Source organism: Ambystoma mexicanum, chromosome 4q (assembly GCF_040938575.1).
Source record: "Ambystoma mexicanum isolate Mex_15411 chromosome 4q, UKY_AmexF1_1, whole genome shotgun sequence".
Classification (NCBI taxonomy): domain Eukaryota; kingdom Metazoa; phylum Chordata; class Amphibia; order Caudata; family Ambystomatidae; genus Ambystoma; species Ambystoma mexicanum.
This window is the reverse complement of record NC_090928.1, coordinates 1,242,122,025-1,242,139,060: the sequence shown is the minus strand read 5'-3', so window position 1 is coordinate 1,242,139,060 and position 17,036 is coordinate 1,242,122,025. Positions and strand designations below refer to the sequence as shown.

The window sequence follows — 17,036 nt, the reverse complement described above, 5'->3', positions numbered from 1 at the left end:
CTTACCTTTTGAGACTAGAGGTACTTCTAATGAAGTCTCCCCGTCACTGCAGCCCTTTTTTGCTGTTCTGTCCGTAATAGCCCATAAGGCTACCAGGGCATGGGTGGTGCTCAAGCACCCTGAGTGTTGTGGAGTAGACTGGGGCAACTGAGATTTAATTTTGGCTACACCAGGGCTGTACACATATAAACTGCATTTGAAGCCCAATTCAGCTATATTGGGGTGCTGAACAAGCAACAAGATTGTTGTGAAATGTGCCGTCATGCCGCCACACCTTTTGGCTTTTTGTTTGGGATTATGGATTGTAAAATTTGAATAATAAAGATATTTTAATTCCCTGCGTGGACTCTGGCAACTATGATTTTCTTTTTTTTATCTGATCCAATTTGGAGTGCGACTCGAGATTGCCTGTGTTACTGCACGGGCAGAGGAGTGGTGTACATATATTTGTATCTTTTATTTTTTTTAAGCCCTAATCCCAGACGTTTTGTTTTGTGGCCTTTCTTTGTATGAAGGGGCACACAAGAAAAGATGAACATGGCTGCTGTGTTCATATGGGGTCAATCCGAGCCCACCCCACCCCTTCACGCTCTGTGTGGTTTAAATTGGTATACACAGGCTTAAAGTCCTTCAGACTTTACAGTCTACATCCTGTGTGGAAGTGCCTGTATGGTTGTCATTTTTTAGGCTAGCCTTATTGGCTGTCTGCCAGAATCTTTGTGTGCTATCTGGAATGTGATTGGTGGGCTGTCTTTTCCAGCCTTGTGAGAAAGAGAATATGGGGAGTCCCTGAAAGACTACTACTACTCTTGCTGAGGTAGAATGATATGATATGATATGATAGGATTTGGTATTTATAATGCGCCTGTAAACAACTGTTTCTAGGCGCCACAAGACAAGGAAGGGGGTGACAGTGGGAAGACAGGACAAATGATCCTACTAGGCCTTGTCATTCAGATTGTGCAAGTGCAACAACAAAAGTGCAAGGGGGAAAGGAGAGTGGGGGGGGGAGTACAGGGGAGAGGGTAGGTAAAGTGCGGTCAGGGCACCATGGCTCTGAGTAAGTGCAGCGCTGCTCTGGGTAAGTGCAGGAAGGCATGGGGCAGTAGGAGTTATAGTTACAGCCCCTAAGTGCACAGTGGGCCCGGAGACAGTGCAGGAAGACTGGTCATGGAGGGGCCTGGTACCCTGGGAGACTCTAAGGGTACCCAGCAACCAGTCAGGGCAGGAAGACAGGAAGGTTAGCAAGGAAGAGGGAGAGCGAAAGTGTAGGAGAAAAGGAAGGCCTTGAGTAGCTCCCAGAACTTCAGGTGGTCCGGCTCAAGTTTCAGAGGGGCAGTGAGGACGTTCTGGAGAGAGGCACCTGCAGAGGAACGAGATCTACCCCTTTGCCCCCACCCTCTGCTTAGAGAAGAGTTTGACCCTCATAGAGTTCGAGGTAACGGAGCGAAGGGCTCTAGAGGGATGGTATTTAGGCAGAAAGAGTTGGATATAGTGCAGACCCCCACCCAGAAAGCCTTGTGGATGATGCAAATGGTCTTGAACTTGATCCTTGCAGCCAGTGCAAAGATTTCAGGCTGGAGAGATGCGGTCCCTGGGCTTGAGGCCAAGGATAAGTCTTGCAGTCCTGTGCTGGATTAGTTGAAGGGGGCGAAGAGTAGAGTTAGGCAGATTGAGAAAGAAGCTGTTGCAGTAGTCCAACCTGGAGACCACTAGAGCTCTGGAGACAGTGAGCTTCTGGGGTAAGGTGAGAAAGGTAGAATACCTTGTGATGAGGTGCAGCTAGAAGTGGGCCTTCTTGGCAAGGTCTGTAATGTGAAGAGAGGAGGAGATGTCATAGTCGAAGATGACCCCAAGGTTTTTAGCCTCGGAGGAGGACAAAGGTAGAGGGCCCAAGTTGGGCGGCCAGAGTGCAAGAGGGAGCAGGGGTCCCAATGAGAAGAATCTCGGTATTACTGCTGTTGAGGCAGAGATCATTGGAAGTGCACCATTCCTGAATCCCTATAGTTGCGAATGAGTGAGGGAAGCCTGAAGGAGAGCTGTGTGTCATCCGAATAACACTGGAAGTTAGAGGAGAAGGTGGAAATCGGGTGGGCCAAAGGGACCAGGTAGACATTGAAAAGCCAGAGTGAGAGGATAGAGCCCTGAGGGACACCTCAAGTGGAGAATGAGGAGGTTGAGGGAAAAGAGAAAGGACCCAAGTTGGAGCTGCACGGTTGGTCCAAGAGGAAGGAGGTCGGCAACGCCAGAGCCTGTTCCGTGATGCCCAGGTTCTCGCGGAGTCGAGTAATCAGGATGGGCACGATTGACCGTCTTAATGTGGTCCTTGAAAGTTCTGGAAGAGCAGGGGGATCACCTGTTAGGAAGACACTTTCATAGATCGTACTTGTCTAGAAACAGGTGTTATCGGAGTTAAGGAGGAAAGAAGGAGAGAAGGAGGAGGAGGAGAGGCGGCCAAAGGGGGGCCTGAGAGAGGGAGAGCGAGCAAGAGGAAAGTGAGGACAGGATGTCCTGGGTTTTAGTGGCGAAATGAGAAGTCACACCTGAGCAGAGGGCCTGGGAGGGGAATCGGAGAGGTGGAGGCTGCAGTAGGATTGGCCAGCTCATTGCATATTTTAAAGCGTTTGGCCGTGTTAGAGGCCGCAGTTACGCAGACTTGAATATGGACCCTCTTCTTGGAGAAACTGGAGAGTCTGTGTTGCAACCTTGCACTTACGTTTCAGGACGGCCAGGTCAGAGTCATACCAAGCGTTGAACTTGGAGAGGTAGGCTTCAGACGGATCCTCATGACCGGGGCAAGGACAGATGCAATGGTGCTAGGGATTCTGTTTTTTCCATTGTGCCATGGCTCCTTTGGTGCTGCATCCCTGCTTCTCCTAGCCATTGGATTCCGTGTTTTTTTTTTCTTTATTTTTATTCTTTTCTGATGGGACAATATTGCATTCCTCACAACATCCTACTGGCCCAATGCTTCTGGGCCTGGAAATTCTAGTAGTTTACCACCTCATCTCTTGCAGGACATCTTGGGTTGTCTCCATTCTTTGACTCCATTGCCTGACCGTTTTCTTGCTGACTGTACACTATTATTCCCCTAGGCTGACCTGTGACCCGTACCCACCCACTATGTCTCACTTTTTTGGCTATTTGACTAGACATTCTAGTCCCAAGGAAAGGGATTATGGAGTTGAAGGAGGGCTCTCATTCCTATATAACAGGGGAGGTGGTACCAATGGGAAGGCATTTTCTCCTCCAACCCTATCGTCAAGAAACATCTGACGGGACTCGCACGGCTCTACCCGCCCGTCAAGAGACAGCACCCGGTATAGTACCTTAACATAGTTTTGGGCGCCCTGGTGCAAAAAATGTTCGAGCCAATGGCATCTGTGGACATCAGCCTGGTCACCATCAAGACGGCCTTACTAGTCAACCTCACCTCGGCTTGTAGAGTCAGCGAAATACAGGCACAGGTCGCCTCGTAACTCTATACTACCTAAACTAGTCCTGCGAACACCTTCGGCATTTCTGCCCAAGGTTCTGTCTGCTTTCCACTTCAACAAGGAAATAGTCCTTCCTACGTTTTTTCCCGATCCCAAGGACAAAGCACAGAGAGTGCTGCACTGCCTGGATGTCGGGTGTGCCCTGAAATCGGACGCCGTGTTTGTCATTTTCGGAGGCTCAAGACCAGGCTAACAGGCCTCTAAGGCTTCCAAATCCCGCTGGATGGTCTCTGCCATCAAAGAAGTGTATGAGGGCCAGCACAAGCCGCTTCCGGCCAACATGCATGCCCACGTAGTCAGGGCCAAGGCAACGGCCATCGCATTCCAGCGCCATGTCCCTTGGCAAGTCATAGACCAAACAAAAATATACAATTCTCCGGTGGGAGAATTGCACAACCTCCTCTGATTGATTCTTATAAATTTAAGCGTGAAAACGCTGCATGATCCCTTCCAATACAAACAGCTCTATTTAAAGAGTGTGTACTTTGGACATAAGACAGCATGTCAGAACTAATTTGTTAAGGTTTATTTATTCATCTTAAATTGTAAAAAACTTTTTCACAAGAACATATCAAATACATTAATATCGCATCTATTAAAAAATTCATCAATTGTCAAGAACACATATTTAATCACATCAACAGAAAAAAGCTCACATCACATACCATTACTTACATACTCTTTCATCCCCATACATACATAAGACCACTCATACTTGTGCAAAAAATCTGCAGTCCTAATATTTTAGTTCTGTATCTCAGAACTTCCCATCCATATGGGTTTGTTATTTTAATACTTAGAAATGTATCTGTTTAACAATTTTATTTCTATCAGAGGGATAGAAATAATGGGTAGGTATTCCAAAGTAGTTGTTCGTGGAACCATATTAATCCCCATACATCAAACTGTATGGGGATTAATATGGTTAGAGCCAACTCTGGGAGGAGTAGGCTCTATGGTATTGTCGACTCGAGTTTCGGGCTGCCAAGACGGTCTATGCAACTTCCGTCTGGTGCACCTCATCAGGACATATGCATTTGTAAACATACATAAAAGTTAAAAACAGAATTTAAGTTGATGTGAATATGACAAAATTCATCCGACTAAAAAGAGAGTTTCTTTGGCTTCACAGGTGTTCCATAATGGTGATCCAATTATACTTCTTTTCGAAAAACCACCTTCCAAAGCAAGGAGAGGCTTCAAAAGTGGTGTTCTCGTGGGTGGTTCGAGGGATCAATTTCCTTCTTGTTTGTACTGTTGTTGTGTCTTTGGTCGCAGAGGTATTGGTTTCCTCCCCCTTCAATGTGTCATAGTCCAAGGGGTTCAGAAAGCCTTGCTCCAATAGCATGGGATACCTAAGGTCATTCCCAGACAAGTTCACTGGAAATGGGCAGTGTCTCTCACCCAAGATATCAACGACCACTCATGTGTGTTGACAGCCTTTCCCAAAAATAATGTCGGCGTGCCGTCTAGGGCGCACGAATCCCGTCTTGCCGTCTTACTGTTCGGCAAGTCATAAGCAGGGCGGCCACTTGGGCCTCTCCCTCGGCTTTCTGCAAGCATTACTGTTTGGATGTCGGCTCTAGATCTGATGCAGCTTTTGGACAGGCGGTTCTCAGGAACCTATTTGCTTAAGGAGGGTCTCCTCTCCACCTTGGGGCTACAATCAGTTGTATTCGCCCATACAGTATGGAGGAAAGGGGACGGGACGTAAGAGTAATTATAAGTTACTCACCGTAGTGACTAACATACTCTTAGTCCATAGTCCCCTTTCCTCCATACATCCCACCAACCTCCCCCTTATAATACTGGTATCATTAGGTAATGTTAAATCTATTGTCAATGAGGACTGGGGTGTGGCGCCGTGGGGCGGAGTCCAGGCGGCGCGTGCTCCCTGGGCCGCGCACCTCTAAATTTAATGGGGAAGAAGGTTTTTTCTGGTGAAAAAGGTTCTGTCTCCCGTCCCTTGGAAGGGACGCCCATATAGTATGGAGGAAAGGGTACTATGGACTAAGAGTACGTTAGTTTATTGCTACTGGAGCCGGAGGCTGCATGTCTCTGGGTCAGATTAAGAACACTGAAATATCATTTGAAATGTGTACAGCTTTTGATACAGTTGATTACTGCATCCTATTACATGAACCAATAGTGATGGACGACTCCCTTATTGGGTGAAGTGCGACATTTAGGAGTCTCCAATCACATATGCTCTGGAGTCCACAGGATCATTAATCTCACATCACCGTCCTCCAGCTCAAGGCTATTTTCTTACTCTTCAAGACCCTTCTCCCACACAGCGGCAAAAGACTGTAATGGCTTCCCACTGAACACAATGGAGGATTGGATAAAGTCCCCCACCTCGGCCGGCTTCACCTTGTCCAGTTGCAGTTTGTTTACGCACTTGAAGGACAGCAAGCTTTCTTCACGTTCAATGTCGCACTTCACCCAATAAGGGAGTCGTCTATCACTATTGGTTAGGCTTCATAGAAATATACCCTAATCGGTACATTAACCCAATGGCACCTAAGTGATCTATTGGAGAACTTGATCTGAAACTGACTTCAGTGTTGAATGAGTTTGTGTTTCCTGTTCCCAAATGGCAAGATGATGTCCTTGCGTGTTTCTTATATACAAGCCTGTGCAGGAGACTACCAGGGTGCATGAGGACATCAGCCCCAGAATTCAAAACTATTTAACCCTGGACCGCAGTGGCTTGGCTTGAATCTGTCCTTGAGCATATACATTTTTCCTTGTTTGATGTTGCACATAAAAAAGCCTACATACTTCAGTGTCCGAGTAGCAACTCGAAAGGATTTCTTGAAATTGAAAAACTAGAGGAGACAATTATGACCAATTTTCTGCACAGTGACTAGGAGGCTCTCTTGGTTTTATGATCAAATTAGTAAATCAGTCTGATCTATGTTTGTATACTGAAAACCGATAATGGGCAATCAACGTGGGTTTAGTGGATGCCCTTTTATTTTGTCAAAAGGCCACCTTTTCAGAGTGATTAAATGGCTGACACCCACTGGCTGTCTTCCATCACTGATCTGAAATCTTCAGGCCAAATTTTAAATGTGATTAACATGTAGCTGCAGTGAAATGCACTTCAATGGTTGCTCTTATGGGATTTTTGTGTCTGTTTGTAGTCCAGCTATTGGTATGCCTAATATTTTGTAGTGTAGGATACGTTTGATGTCCGAGTATGTAAGAATTGATGAATAAGGTGATATACAGAAAGTGTGTGTTAGTTACATATTGTACATTGAAAACCCTTAATTCTCAGAATTGATATCCTATACATGAATTACACCATCCTGGTTAAATACAGGTTCCGACCAGTCGACGCATAGAAAATGAGTTCCTCGCTCTGATTTCCTTTGCACAGTCCTTTTGGTCTCGTAACATGATAATTTCTTTAAATAATGAAAACAGTCTATAAAATGTATGTGTTTCCCTTTGTTCATTGAGTACTCTACCAGTGAAGGGTAAAACACCGCCTTGTGGCATGGTATCTGTGTCATTGAAAACAGCCTGATTGGCTACTCTGGTGGCCATTTTCTGCTCACGCCCAAGAGAGTGAATGAGGATTGCATCAGATTTCCCCCCCCCCCATAGGGCGGCCTCTGTCAGCAGCTCTTAGTTGCGGAATTTTAGTGGGAAGAAAAGGCTAATCTTGCCGTATCCTGACCCATTATATATGGTAGCGGTTCTGTGCATAGTCTAAATGTTTTGAATTTTGTGGCATGTTCCAGTTTTAAACCAGTGCACTAATGGGTCCAAAATGAACTTTTTTAGCCGTAAAAGCAGCAATTTTGCCTCTTCTTTCTCTCATTCTTATATTGTTTCTGCACATGCACCCTTCTTTCAAACTACCCCTCTCCTCCTCTTGCTCCATTTTCTCTATTCCATTTAGCTCCTCTTTTCTCATGCTCAGTTTGGCTCCCTCGCCCTTTGCTGTATTGGCCCACTCCTAGGCACCTGTTTCGGTCTTTCATCCCAATTCCTCTACCTGCCACATAAACCATCTTTTCGTGGCCAAGGACTTTTGCGCCCTTCTTATGGGTGGGGAAGAATTTCAGGCAATTTCTGCATTGGTGCAGTTTCTGAAAGAAATGTTTAAAGTGTAGAGGAGGAGGGAGTGGGAATAGAAGGGATACATTTTATGTTGGGATAGGGAGGGTGTTTCTGGGATTTGGGATTCTAAATGGAGTTTTTCTTTCCTTTTGACCTTATGTATGAAGAATTGATAAATGTTTGTAATAAACTATGAAATTAAACATTTTTAAAATCCTTTCAAATGGATTGTGTCCATCCACGTATTCCTCATCTTTGATGTATCCAAGTCTGCTTGCAGCTTTCTTCAGAATTTATTTTTCATAGTCTAGTCTCGTGCGACGTCGAGTCATGGCCTTCGATGGTCTCCGTACTGCCCCCGGCCGTGACTTTGATGGTGGTATATGAAGCACGCGCATGGACCGTTACCTTCATTCTGTTTTTTCTGCATGCTAGTGTGCTTCGCAGCAACATCGCCTCAGTGAAATATCTAAATGTGTTACTTCTCGCCCAAAGGCTTGAGGGGGCATTCCACTAGAGGAGTAGCAGCTACTCCGGCTCAGGAAGAGAGGAGTGCAGGACAACTGCAGAGCGGCAACTTGGTCTTTCTTCATACACTCCAGATTTTACTGCCTAGACTCTGTCAGGAGAGGAGGCCAAATTTGGCAAGGCTGTTCTCCACAACATCAACAAATGGAAATTCTTAGCACCCACATCCTAAGACAAACTGCTATGGGAGTGTATCAAAGATGAGGAGTACGTGGGAGGACACAATCCAATCGAAGAACAAGTTACTTTCCCGTGGTAACGTTCTTTCAATGGGATGTGCCTCGCATGTATTCCTCATCGCCCTCCCATCCTTCCCCTCTTGCTTGCCAAGAAATTCTGTGTTTTACACCTTTTTCGCAGTGTCTGATTCGTCTCATCTGTGGCACAGCATGCAGAATAAAGGGGAAAAAACTTAAACTGAGGTAACAGTCACCGCACGTGTTTCATATACCAGTGTCTACGTCCCGGCCGAGGACATTACGGAGGCCGTCGAGGTCCATGAATCGACGACACTCGACTCTATGGAAAGAAATTCTAAAGCAAGCTGCAAGCAGACTTGAATATATCAAAGATGAGAACTATGTGGGAGAAACATCCAGTCGAAAAGAATGTTACCACGGGTATGTAACTTGTTCATCTCACTTTCTCCTCTCCCTCTCCTTCTCTAGGTATCTTGGACACGTTAGAAGGACCGAACATACCCCCCTTCCAGAGAGTGGCCAGAGATATACCCGTCATCTCCTCTACTATACTGAATACAACATTAAAAGCGCTGGTCCAAAACGCACAGACTCACTAACTTCCAGATCCTCTCGACGAGGCCAGAGCATTTAGGAGGAGTTTGTCCATACTGCCTGCATCCTTTGCAGGAGGGGACAAGGTCATACTATGGACACATTGGCAATTGGGTTAAATCTTCGTAATCCGAGATGTTTACTACGCAACTTCTCTTTTTATGTTTTGTTTTTGGCTTTATTTTAAATTGTGTTTTAGAGGTGGTAGTATAAAGAGGGGGCTGTGATGCATACCTCCAACTCTGTATATTGTCTGGCTCTCATTCCCTGGACAGTCCATCATTGGGAAATTAATCTCGGGACAGAATTGTGTGCACTTTCGCTGTGTTTAATAGCCATGTTCTTCTCGCCAACGCTTGGTGCTAGATATTGTACTCCAGTCTGGCATGAGGCATTGTACTGTACTGATGCAGATGTCAATGTGATGACAGCCTCTTCCTGTATGCCTCCTTTATGGTCCTGGCTGCCCGTTACCCAAAATGCCTTGGCAGCATTTATTTTCTGTAATAAATAGACATCTTACTGTACATTCCATTACTGGTTTGTGTTCTTATGCAAATTCAATGGTGCATTGAATGCAGTGTTATTTCTAACCTTACAGAGTACACATTCAACAAATGGATCGAGATGTTCAAAGGTTGTGGAATGACAAGTCATCTCAGGCTGTGAGTGGGAAGCTCTCTATAATCTATGGAAGTGTGCAGAAATGTGGCTATGACTAGATAATGTGCATTGCTGGAGGGAACCATTGATCTGGGAAGACTGCCCCTTTGGGGTGTATGCAACCATGAATGCAAGTATTAGGCAAGAGACTCAGTTGGGGCATGCAGTGTTATTGACTCGGGAAGCGACTAACCTCTCTGTGTTGCAAGTGGGGAGGGAGATAAATTCCATCAAACTATAAGTCAAAATGAAACGACAACTGACTCGCCTTATTGAACATTTTATGGGTCTGTGTACTGTATGAGAAACCAGTGGGATGTGCGAGAAACCAGTTGGATGTGCGCGAAACCCTTGACTGGAAAAGAGAAGAGGAAAACCTTGTTTAACCACATTTTATTTTGTGTTTTTACATAATCTCTGGTCAAACGGCACCCTGTTTTTTTCACTAAATACAGGATGAACACACCGAGGGCAGCGGCAGTCCATGGGTAGGGTGCCTTTACAAGATGCATAGTTGGACTGAATAAGATAGACCGGCTGATGAAGGGGTAGGATGGGAACAAATACATGGGGCAGGGACAAAGCATAAATAGGTTGACATTTAAGAGCCTATGGCAGGTATTCTCCTTAGCTCGCTAACAGGTTGAGTTTGAGTCTTGTTTTGAACATTTCCACTTGTGAAATGGCTTTGATAGATGGGTGAATGGCGTATTCCACTCGGGTAGGGCAGGTAGAAAAAAGGAGTGAAAGCGGGAGCAGGCCCAAGGGGGTTTCATAGGTTGCAGAGAAACGGGGAAGGGAAAGTGCAGCGAGATGCAGTGATGGGGCAAGACCTTGGATAGACTTCAGGAGCAGGAACTCAGAGTGCCATGCAGTGTGTTGATGGTGGGTCGAAACGGGGGAGGATCCGGAGTAGGTTGAAATGGCTGCATGTCGCAAAGTTACGATTTTTGTTGAGGGGATCACAGGAGTAAAAGAAGTCATTATAATTATAATTGTTCTTTTATAACACACTTAATGTCAGCGAGTGATTTCTAAGCGAAAAACGTGTTTCCCCTGAGCTATTCTTCCTAATAGAGGGGAGTACCAAGTCTTAGGCAGGTGAAGTAGTTGAGTGTGTAGGGTACTATAGTAGAAATGGTTTTATTTGAGTGGTGTGAGGTACAGGCAGATTGTTCTAATGTTAAATATTTTCATTCTGCCTTTGGTGGCAATGGGCATGAAGAAGTGGAAGTTTCAGGTCTGTGTATGAAAATCCCAAGAATATGAGCAGGGGTTAAGGAAGTTGTAGGGTGAAACGGATGGGGGAAAGAAGAGTAAGATTGGCGTTAGAAGCTGGTAGGAAGATTACTTGTATCTTTAAGCGTTTAGACTTCCAGTGGCGAGTGGCAGTTGGTTATACATTTAGATATTTCAGGGTTTGAGTAGATGATCTGGGTATCATCAGCAAAGGTGATGGGTGACACCAAGAAAAAGCAAGTTTACTCAGGGAGGAAGTGTAAAGGGTAATGGGGAGTTGGTCTAGGACTGATACTTGGTGGGTGGGGGGGTCAACCAGGGAAGGGGATAAGGAAGGAGGTTTTGGAGTTGCACACAATGAGGAGGGGAGTGTGGTCACCCAGTCAAGTGTGATGTCCTTGAGGGCATGGGCGAAACACGTTTGAAGGTGTGAGGTATGATTTCTAGTGTTGAAGGCAGCAGAGAGTTGTCGTAAAGTGCATGGATGATAGGTGAGAGTGGTGGCCAGTGGATACAATGTTTGAGATGTGTATGAGAGCAGTCTCTGTAGAATGTTTGAACCAGAATCCATATAGGACTGGGTCGCTGGGTGTGTGTACCTCAAGATAGTTCACTGTACGGTTGACAACCACCCTCTGATATAAGAGCAGTGTCCATCCCTATCCCTCTTGATACGCAGGAGCTACTGAACCCCACAGCCCTACAAGGGTGTCTTGTAAACAGCCGATCAAAGATGCAGCTGAAATCCGAAACACCGCATGAGGTTGGGGGAGGGAGGGGGGTCAGTTGATAAAAAAAAAAGCAGACTCTGGTCTTCTAATATCATGGAGATCTGCTGAGGGCAACAAAACACAAAGCTCTATTATTATTTCTGTTCTCAATCTCTCTCCTTATTCGCTCTTCCCAATCAACTGCATGTATGTGTGCTCCACCACTAATGGCCTAGAGGAGTTACTTATTTAAAGATTGGCAGGAAACTCAGTTAAACCTGCTTTTCCTTATTTCCTGCATTCTTGGCTTTAGAACTTTCTCTTTTGACTTTCTGTTTTGGGCTAATAACCCTTGCTTCTATTCGCTTCTGAATGTGAGAACAAATAAATCTATTGAAAACACAGCTGCGTTCTAGAAATGACTATTAAACTTAAGACTGAAAACTAAGATGTGGTGCGCAAGTGGTGTTGTCGGTGGAGGGCGCTTGTTGCCATTAACTGTTTTTTCAGCATTTGGAAAACTGCTGCTTGCCTTTTTTTCGGAACACGTTACTGGCTGTGTTGTTGTCACGACCTTATCCCCAGACTGTGGGACTCGGACACCATGGCCCCCGTCACAGTACTTTAACAAGGCAAGAAAGGCCCACTTTGGCCCGTTGCGGGTGCCTTGGACACAATCCTGGTGCCGTGGCATCAGACTCACTGTTACGCTCACCTGGCTCCCACAGAGGCGTCGTTCAGAACTGGACAGCTGCGGTCTCCACCAATGTGACGCGTAGGGCCGAGATGACGGACTGGACTGGCCCGCCTAGCTTCGTTTGCTTGGCCCGTAGGAATATTCTTCTGCAAATGGAGAAAGGGAATTAAGCACCCGTGGAGTTGAGTGTAAATCCCCCTCCCACCCCCGCTGTTCTCCCCACGGATCACCTTTGATGTCTCCTCTTATAGTCTCACCTGGCGGTTTGAAAAGATGAGCTCTCCATCCTGCATTGAGCGCAGGGGCGCGTTGATAACCAGTTGCTTCACTGGCTCGAAGGAATTGGTGAGTTCCAGAACAATATTGACTCCGAAAAGTATGTAGTTCATAAGAGTTCAAATGCCTGACTTTCACTCTTGTCCGATTCCTTGCAGATTGACCCTAGTGAAGAATTCCTCGTGGCAACCGGTAATATTCTGGTAAGGATTTGTATTTCCAACACAGTTCGATAAATAATCTCAATATGTAACCTGTTGCTTTCTCCCTTATTCAGGCACTGAGAGAAAGTATGAAGTCTCGGGGAATAATACCTCCGGCGGTAAAATCAGGTAAGTCTAAAGTGGTGAGGAGGGTTCCCCTTGATAGTCCCTTTGTTTCACCTTGCTGTCCTTTTGTTTCCCCTTAGGGGCCGGGGTTTGGCGAAGATGCAGTGGAAGCTGTGCCGACCCGTGAAGAGGAATAGTACCCCCGGTGGTAAAATCAGGTAAGTCTATGGGGGGGTTACTAATATTCCTCTGTGTATTCCCTTGGCTCACCTTGCTGTTCTTGTCTACTCCTTAGGTGCCGGAAGGCAGCGGGAACATGCAGGAGGATGCGGTGGAATGTGAAGACGCTGCGAAGGCCGGTGAGTTCAGCGCGGCGCTGCAGCAGGCGAGGCGACGCGCATAAATAACTTCTTTCTTCCAGCTCGAAGGCGCGATGGATCGGGTATTCTGGTAAGGATCAAAGGTATTGCTCTTGTTCTAACCTTTTCTCCTTCTTTCTCCCTTTTTCTAGGAGCTCCAAACTCGAGGCGAGCGTGGCAGAAGACTGGATGCAGCAGGCACGGTGAGCGTTATGCTGCTGGATGCAGAATAACACGAAGCGTGTGCTGCTCTTCGGGCGTGGTTTAAGTAGCTTCCAGCATAGTCCCAGGTAAGTATTCCTCCCCAGCCCCGCCCGAGTAAAAAAATAGTCCCTAGGTAAAATAGTCCCTTCCAAGCCTCATTTGGCTTGGAGCTCTTGCAGCATGGTCTGCATCAGGTAAGCTTGCAGCATTGTCTGCATCAGGTAAGTTCTACTCTATGAGCCTGCCATAGGCGCCAGGACCGCACCCAAACAGCCCCTAGCAGGGGTTTTTGGGCTTGCCCAAAATAACTTGATGCCTGCTTCTGGGGTTGCTGGACCTGGTCTGGGACCCCGGGGGTAGGCATCATGACACTCACTTGGCAAGCATGAGTTCCAATGGACAATGAGTGAACACGGCTGCCCCTAACAGGATCATCGAGGAACTGCAACAAGCAGCCTAGCATCAGGGCAGGGTCCCCCCAAAGGCACCTGGGATACCTGCCGGGTATTTAAACCACGCCCGACCCGAGGCACGTGCTTCGCGTTAGTCTGCTCTTGCAGCGTGACGCTCACCGGGTCCTGCTCTGCATCCTGGCCTGCACGGGAGAGAGACTTCAAGACACCGCCATCCTTACCTGTTCAGCTCCAGCTCCTCCATCCAGTCGGGGCCTTTGGGGACTTCTCCATCGTCCTCCTGCTACATTCCTAGGAAAATAGAGGCAAGAATCAGAAGCTACTTACCCGGCTCTCCTGGAAGCCTCAGCCACTCCGAACATCCTCCTTCGGCGTTCGGTCCCATCTAGCGCATCCTTACCTTCTCGAACCCTGCCGTCAGCCTCGGCTCTCTCCTTCAGCCTCTGCAAGACAAGAGAAGACGGTTTAGAGCATTCATCAATACAGACATTATTCTAAAATCTCTAAAAGACTTACCTGAAAAGTGGAGTCGCAGCCGGTCTGGACTCCGGGCTGTCGCCAGTGAAGTAACTCAGCGGACCAAGCCAACGACGACGCACCCCTGCCCAGCGCGGCAGGAGGGAGAGCGCAGCATTCCAAAAATCAAGGTGAGAGAAGTCCCAAGGGGAAAGAACGCAAGGGGAACACCAGGAGGTGGGTCTCTCAAGGGAAGGAGAAGTCGCTAAAATCCATCTCCTGTTTCCTAGAACTGATTCCTGTTAGAACGAACCCCGGGGAAGGTGCAGTGTACCCAGAAGCATCCAGACCAGTCGAGAGGCACCCATGTGGAGGCAAGGTGAGCGTTACAGAACGCAAAGCCATACTTAATAATCCACCTGGACGCCCTGTATGAAACTTCGGAAACTGATCAGTTGGCCCAATTGTTGGGGCAGTTGGGCGCAGTGGTTCACTCATCGCGGCAGGAAACTAACGCCTTACAGAGAGAGTTAATTGTGATCAAAGAAAGAACGGACGACCTTAGCAGGCAACTTCTTCAGTCACAAGCTGGACAAGCCCCGTTGCCAGGGATCGCCCCTTCCACACCAACTCCAGCGAGTAATCCAGTCCAGATCAACTTACCTGGAACAGGACCATTAGCCCCTCTGGGGCGATTCTCGGGAGATCCCTGACGATTTGCAACTTTCATGAACCAGTGTCGCCTCCATTTTCTGTGCAGACCTGGGGCATTTTCCACCGACCAGTCACGTGTGGCCTTCGTCCTATCCTACCTGAGTGGAAGTGCAGCAGATTGGTCGGTGCCACTCATCAGTCGGGATGACCCCCTGTAACAGGACTATGGAGGGTTTCTTCAGGAGCTGGTAAAGCTCTTCGCCCGACGCCACCACGGACAGGCTCTAGATAATGAACTTTTGTCCCTTCATCAAGGGAACCAGGACTTGCTAGCATACATCGCCACTTTCAATAGATTGGTGGTAGAGGCGGATTGGCCTGAGGACAAACGAACCACCCTGTTCTACCGGGGTCTACGAGGGGAGCTGTCCTCAACTGGCTAGCGCCAAGTTCAATCAAGGGTGTTCAGCGTATGCTGGGTTTTGCAAACTTTTATCGCCGCTTTATTCCCGCTTTATTCCCGGGTTCTCTCAAATTGTACATATACGATTACTTCATTGTTACGGAAGTGCAACAAGACCTTCCGCTGGACAGAAGAGGCGGAGAAGGCCTTCCAGGAACTCAAGGTGACGTTTACCACCGCCCCGATCTTGCGGCACCCACGTCCAGACCTTCCCTATATTGTGGAAACAGATGCGTCTAGTATGGCAATGGGCGCAGTTTTGTTACAGAAGGACCCGCACACTGGTCAACTGCACCCAGTGGCCTTTTGGTCACGGAAATTCTCGCCGCCTGAGTTCAACAATGCCATTACAGACAAGGAACTGCTGGACATTAAGGCTGCATTCAAGGCTTGGCGACACTATCTATTGGGAGCCAAACATACCATCACCGTGATAACGGATCACCGAAACCTCCAATATTTGAAGGATGCGAAAGCTCCATCGTCTCGGCAGCTACGTTGGGCCCTTTTTTTTGTGGAGTACGATTATGTAATCACGTATCGACCCGGAACTAAAAACGGCAAGGCGGTTGCCCTTTCTCGCATGGGCACCGAAGAAATGGCACATGTACCTCCAAATCCCGTGGCCATTATTCCAGGGAACAGAATCCTCGGTATTACCACCACCATGACCCAAGATGAGCTCCTATACGAAGTCCGGCAAGTGCTAACTCAAGAGCAACTACAAGAATGGGGTTCCAGAGGTGAACACTATTGTGTTAAGGACCAGCTGCCTTACTACAGGAATCTGCTATTCGTGCCAGAGAAGGAACTGCAAGAAAGTCATTTCAGAGTATCACGACTGTCATAGAAGGGCACCTGGGAATCGCAAAGACCTTGGCTAAGGTAAAGAGGAGTTACTGGTGGCCAAGATGGCGTAAAGATGTAACCAATTCATTGCTTTTTGCGGCATCTGTGCCCAGAACAAATCCCCCAAGCAAAGACCCACGGGACTCCTTCAAACTTTGGACTTTCCAACAGCCCCATGGCACACACTATCCCTAGACTTTATTACTGATCTTCCTTCTTGTCAAGGTTACAACACCATCCTAGTAGTCATGGACTTATTTTCCAAAATGGCTCACTTCTTTCCATTCAAGGGTCTGCCTAATGCCTCCGGCCTCGCTCGGACCTTCCTCGAGCACGTAGTCCGTCTGCACGGATTCCCTTCGGCCCTAATATCAGATCGAGGGACTCAGTTTGTGTCCAACTTCTGGAGAAGATGCTGCTCTCTAGCCCAAATAGACATCCGACTGTCCACTAGCCACCATCCCCAAACTGACGGTCAAACAGAGAGAACGAATCAGACCCTCGAGCAGTGTTGCATGCTTCACCAGGCAGAAGGGGATTGGAAGGATCTCCTATGGATCGCCGAGTATGCCTAAATATAACTCATTGCAGAGCAGTACTGGACAAACGCCATTCTTTACGATTTATGGAAGACATCCACGCACGTCCGAGCTGGACATTCCTACGACTCTAGAAATGCCAGCCGTCACGACCCTCCACACAACCATCGCACAGGCTTTCACGATAACTCAAGAGCACCTGCAACTAGCCAAGGCGCGCTAGAAAAAATACGCAGACCAGCATTGCACCAAAGCCCCGGACTACCAAGTAGGGGGTCTAGTATGGCTAGCCTCAAAACACATACCTATAAAAGGTAAGCGGACATTTTCGCCCGCGGTTTCTGGGACC

At 47.3% G+C, this 17,036-nt stretch overlaps 1 protein-coding gene across 2 annotated transcripts in view; it reads left to right on the top strand.

The window, feature by feature from the left end:
• The window catches only part of YIPF3 (Yip1 domain family member 3), a 331,619-nt gene extending 322,196 nt beyond the window's left edge, over window positions 1-9,423 (top strand). For both annotated transcript variants that reach the window (XM_069608816.1, XM_069608815.1), the window contains one exon: window positions 8,771-9,423. In XM_069608816.1, coding sequence (XP_069464917.1) covers window positions 8,771-8,901 — 131 coding nt within the window. In that variant the 3' untranslated portion in view covers window positions 8,902-9,423. The remainder of the gene's footprint in view (window positions 1-8,770) is intronic.
• Window positions 9,424-17,036: the final 7,613 nt, after the last annotated feature.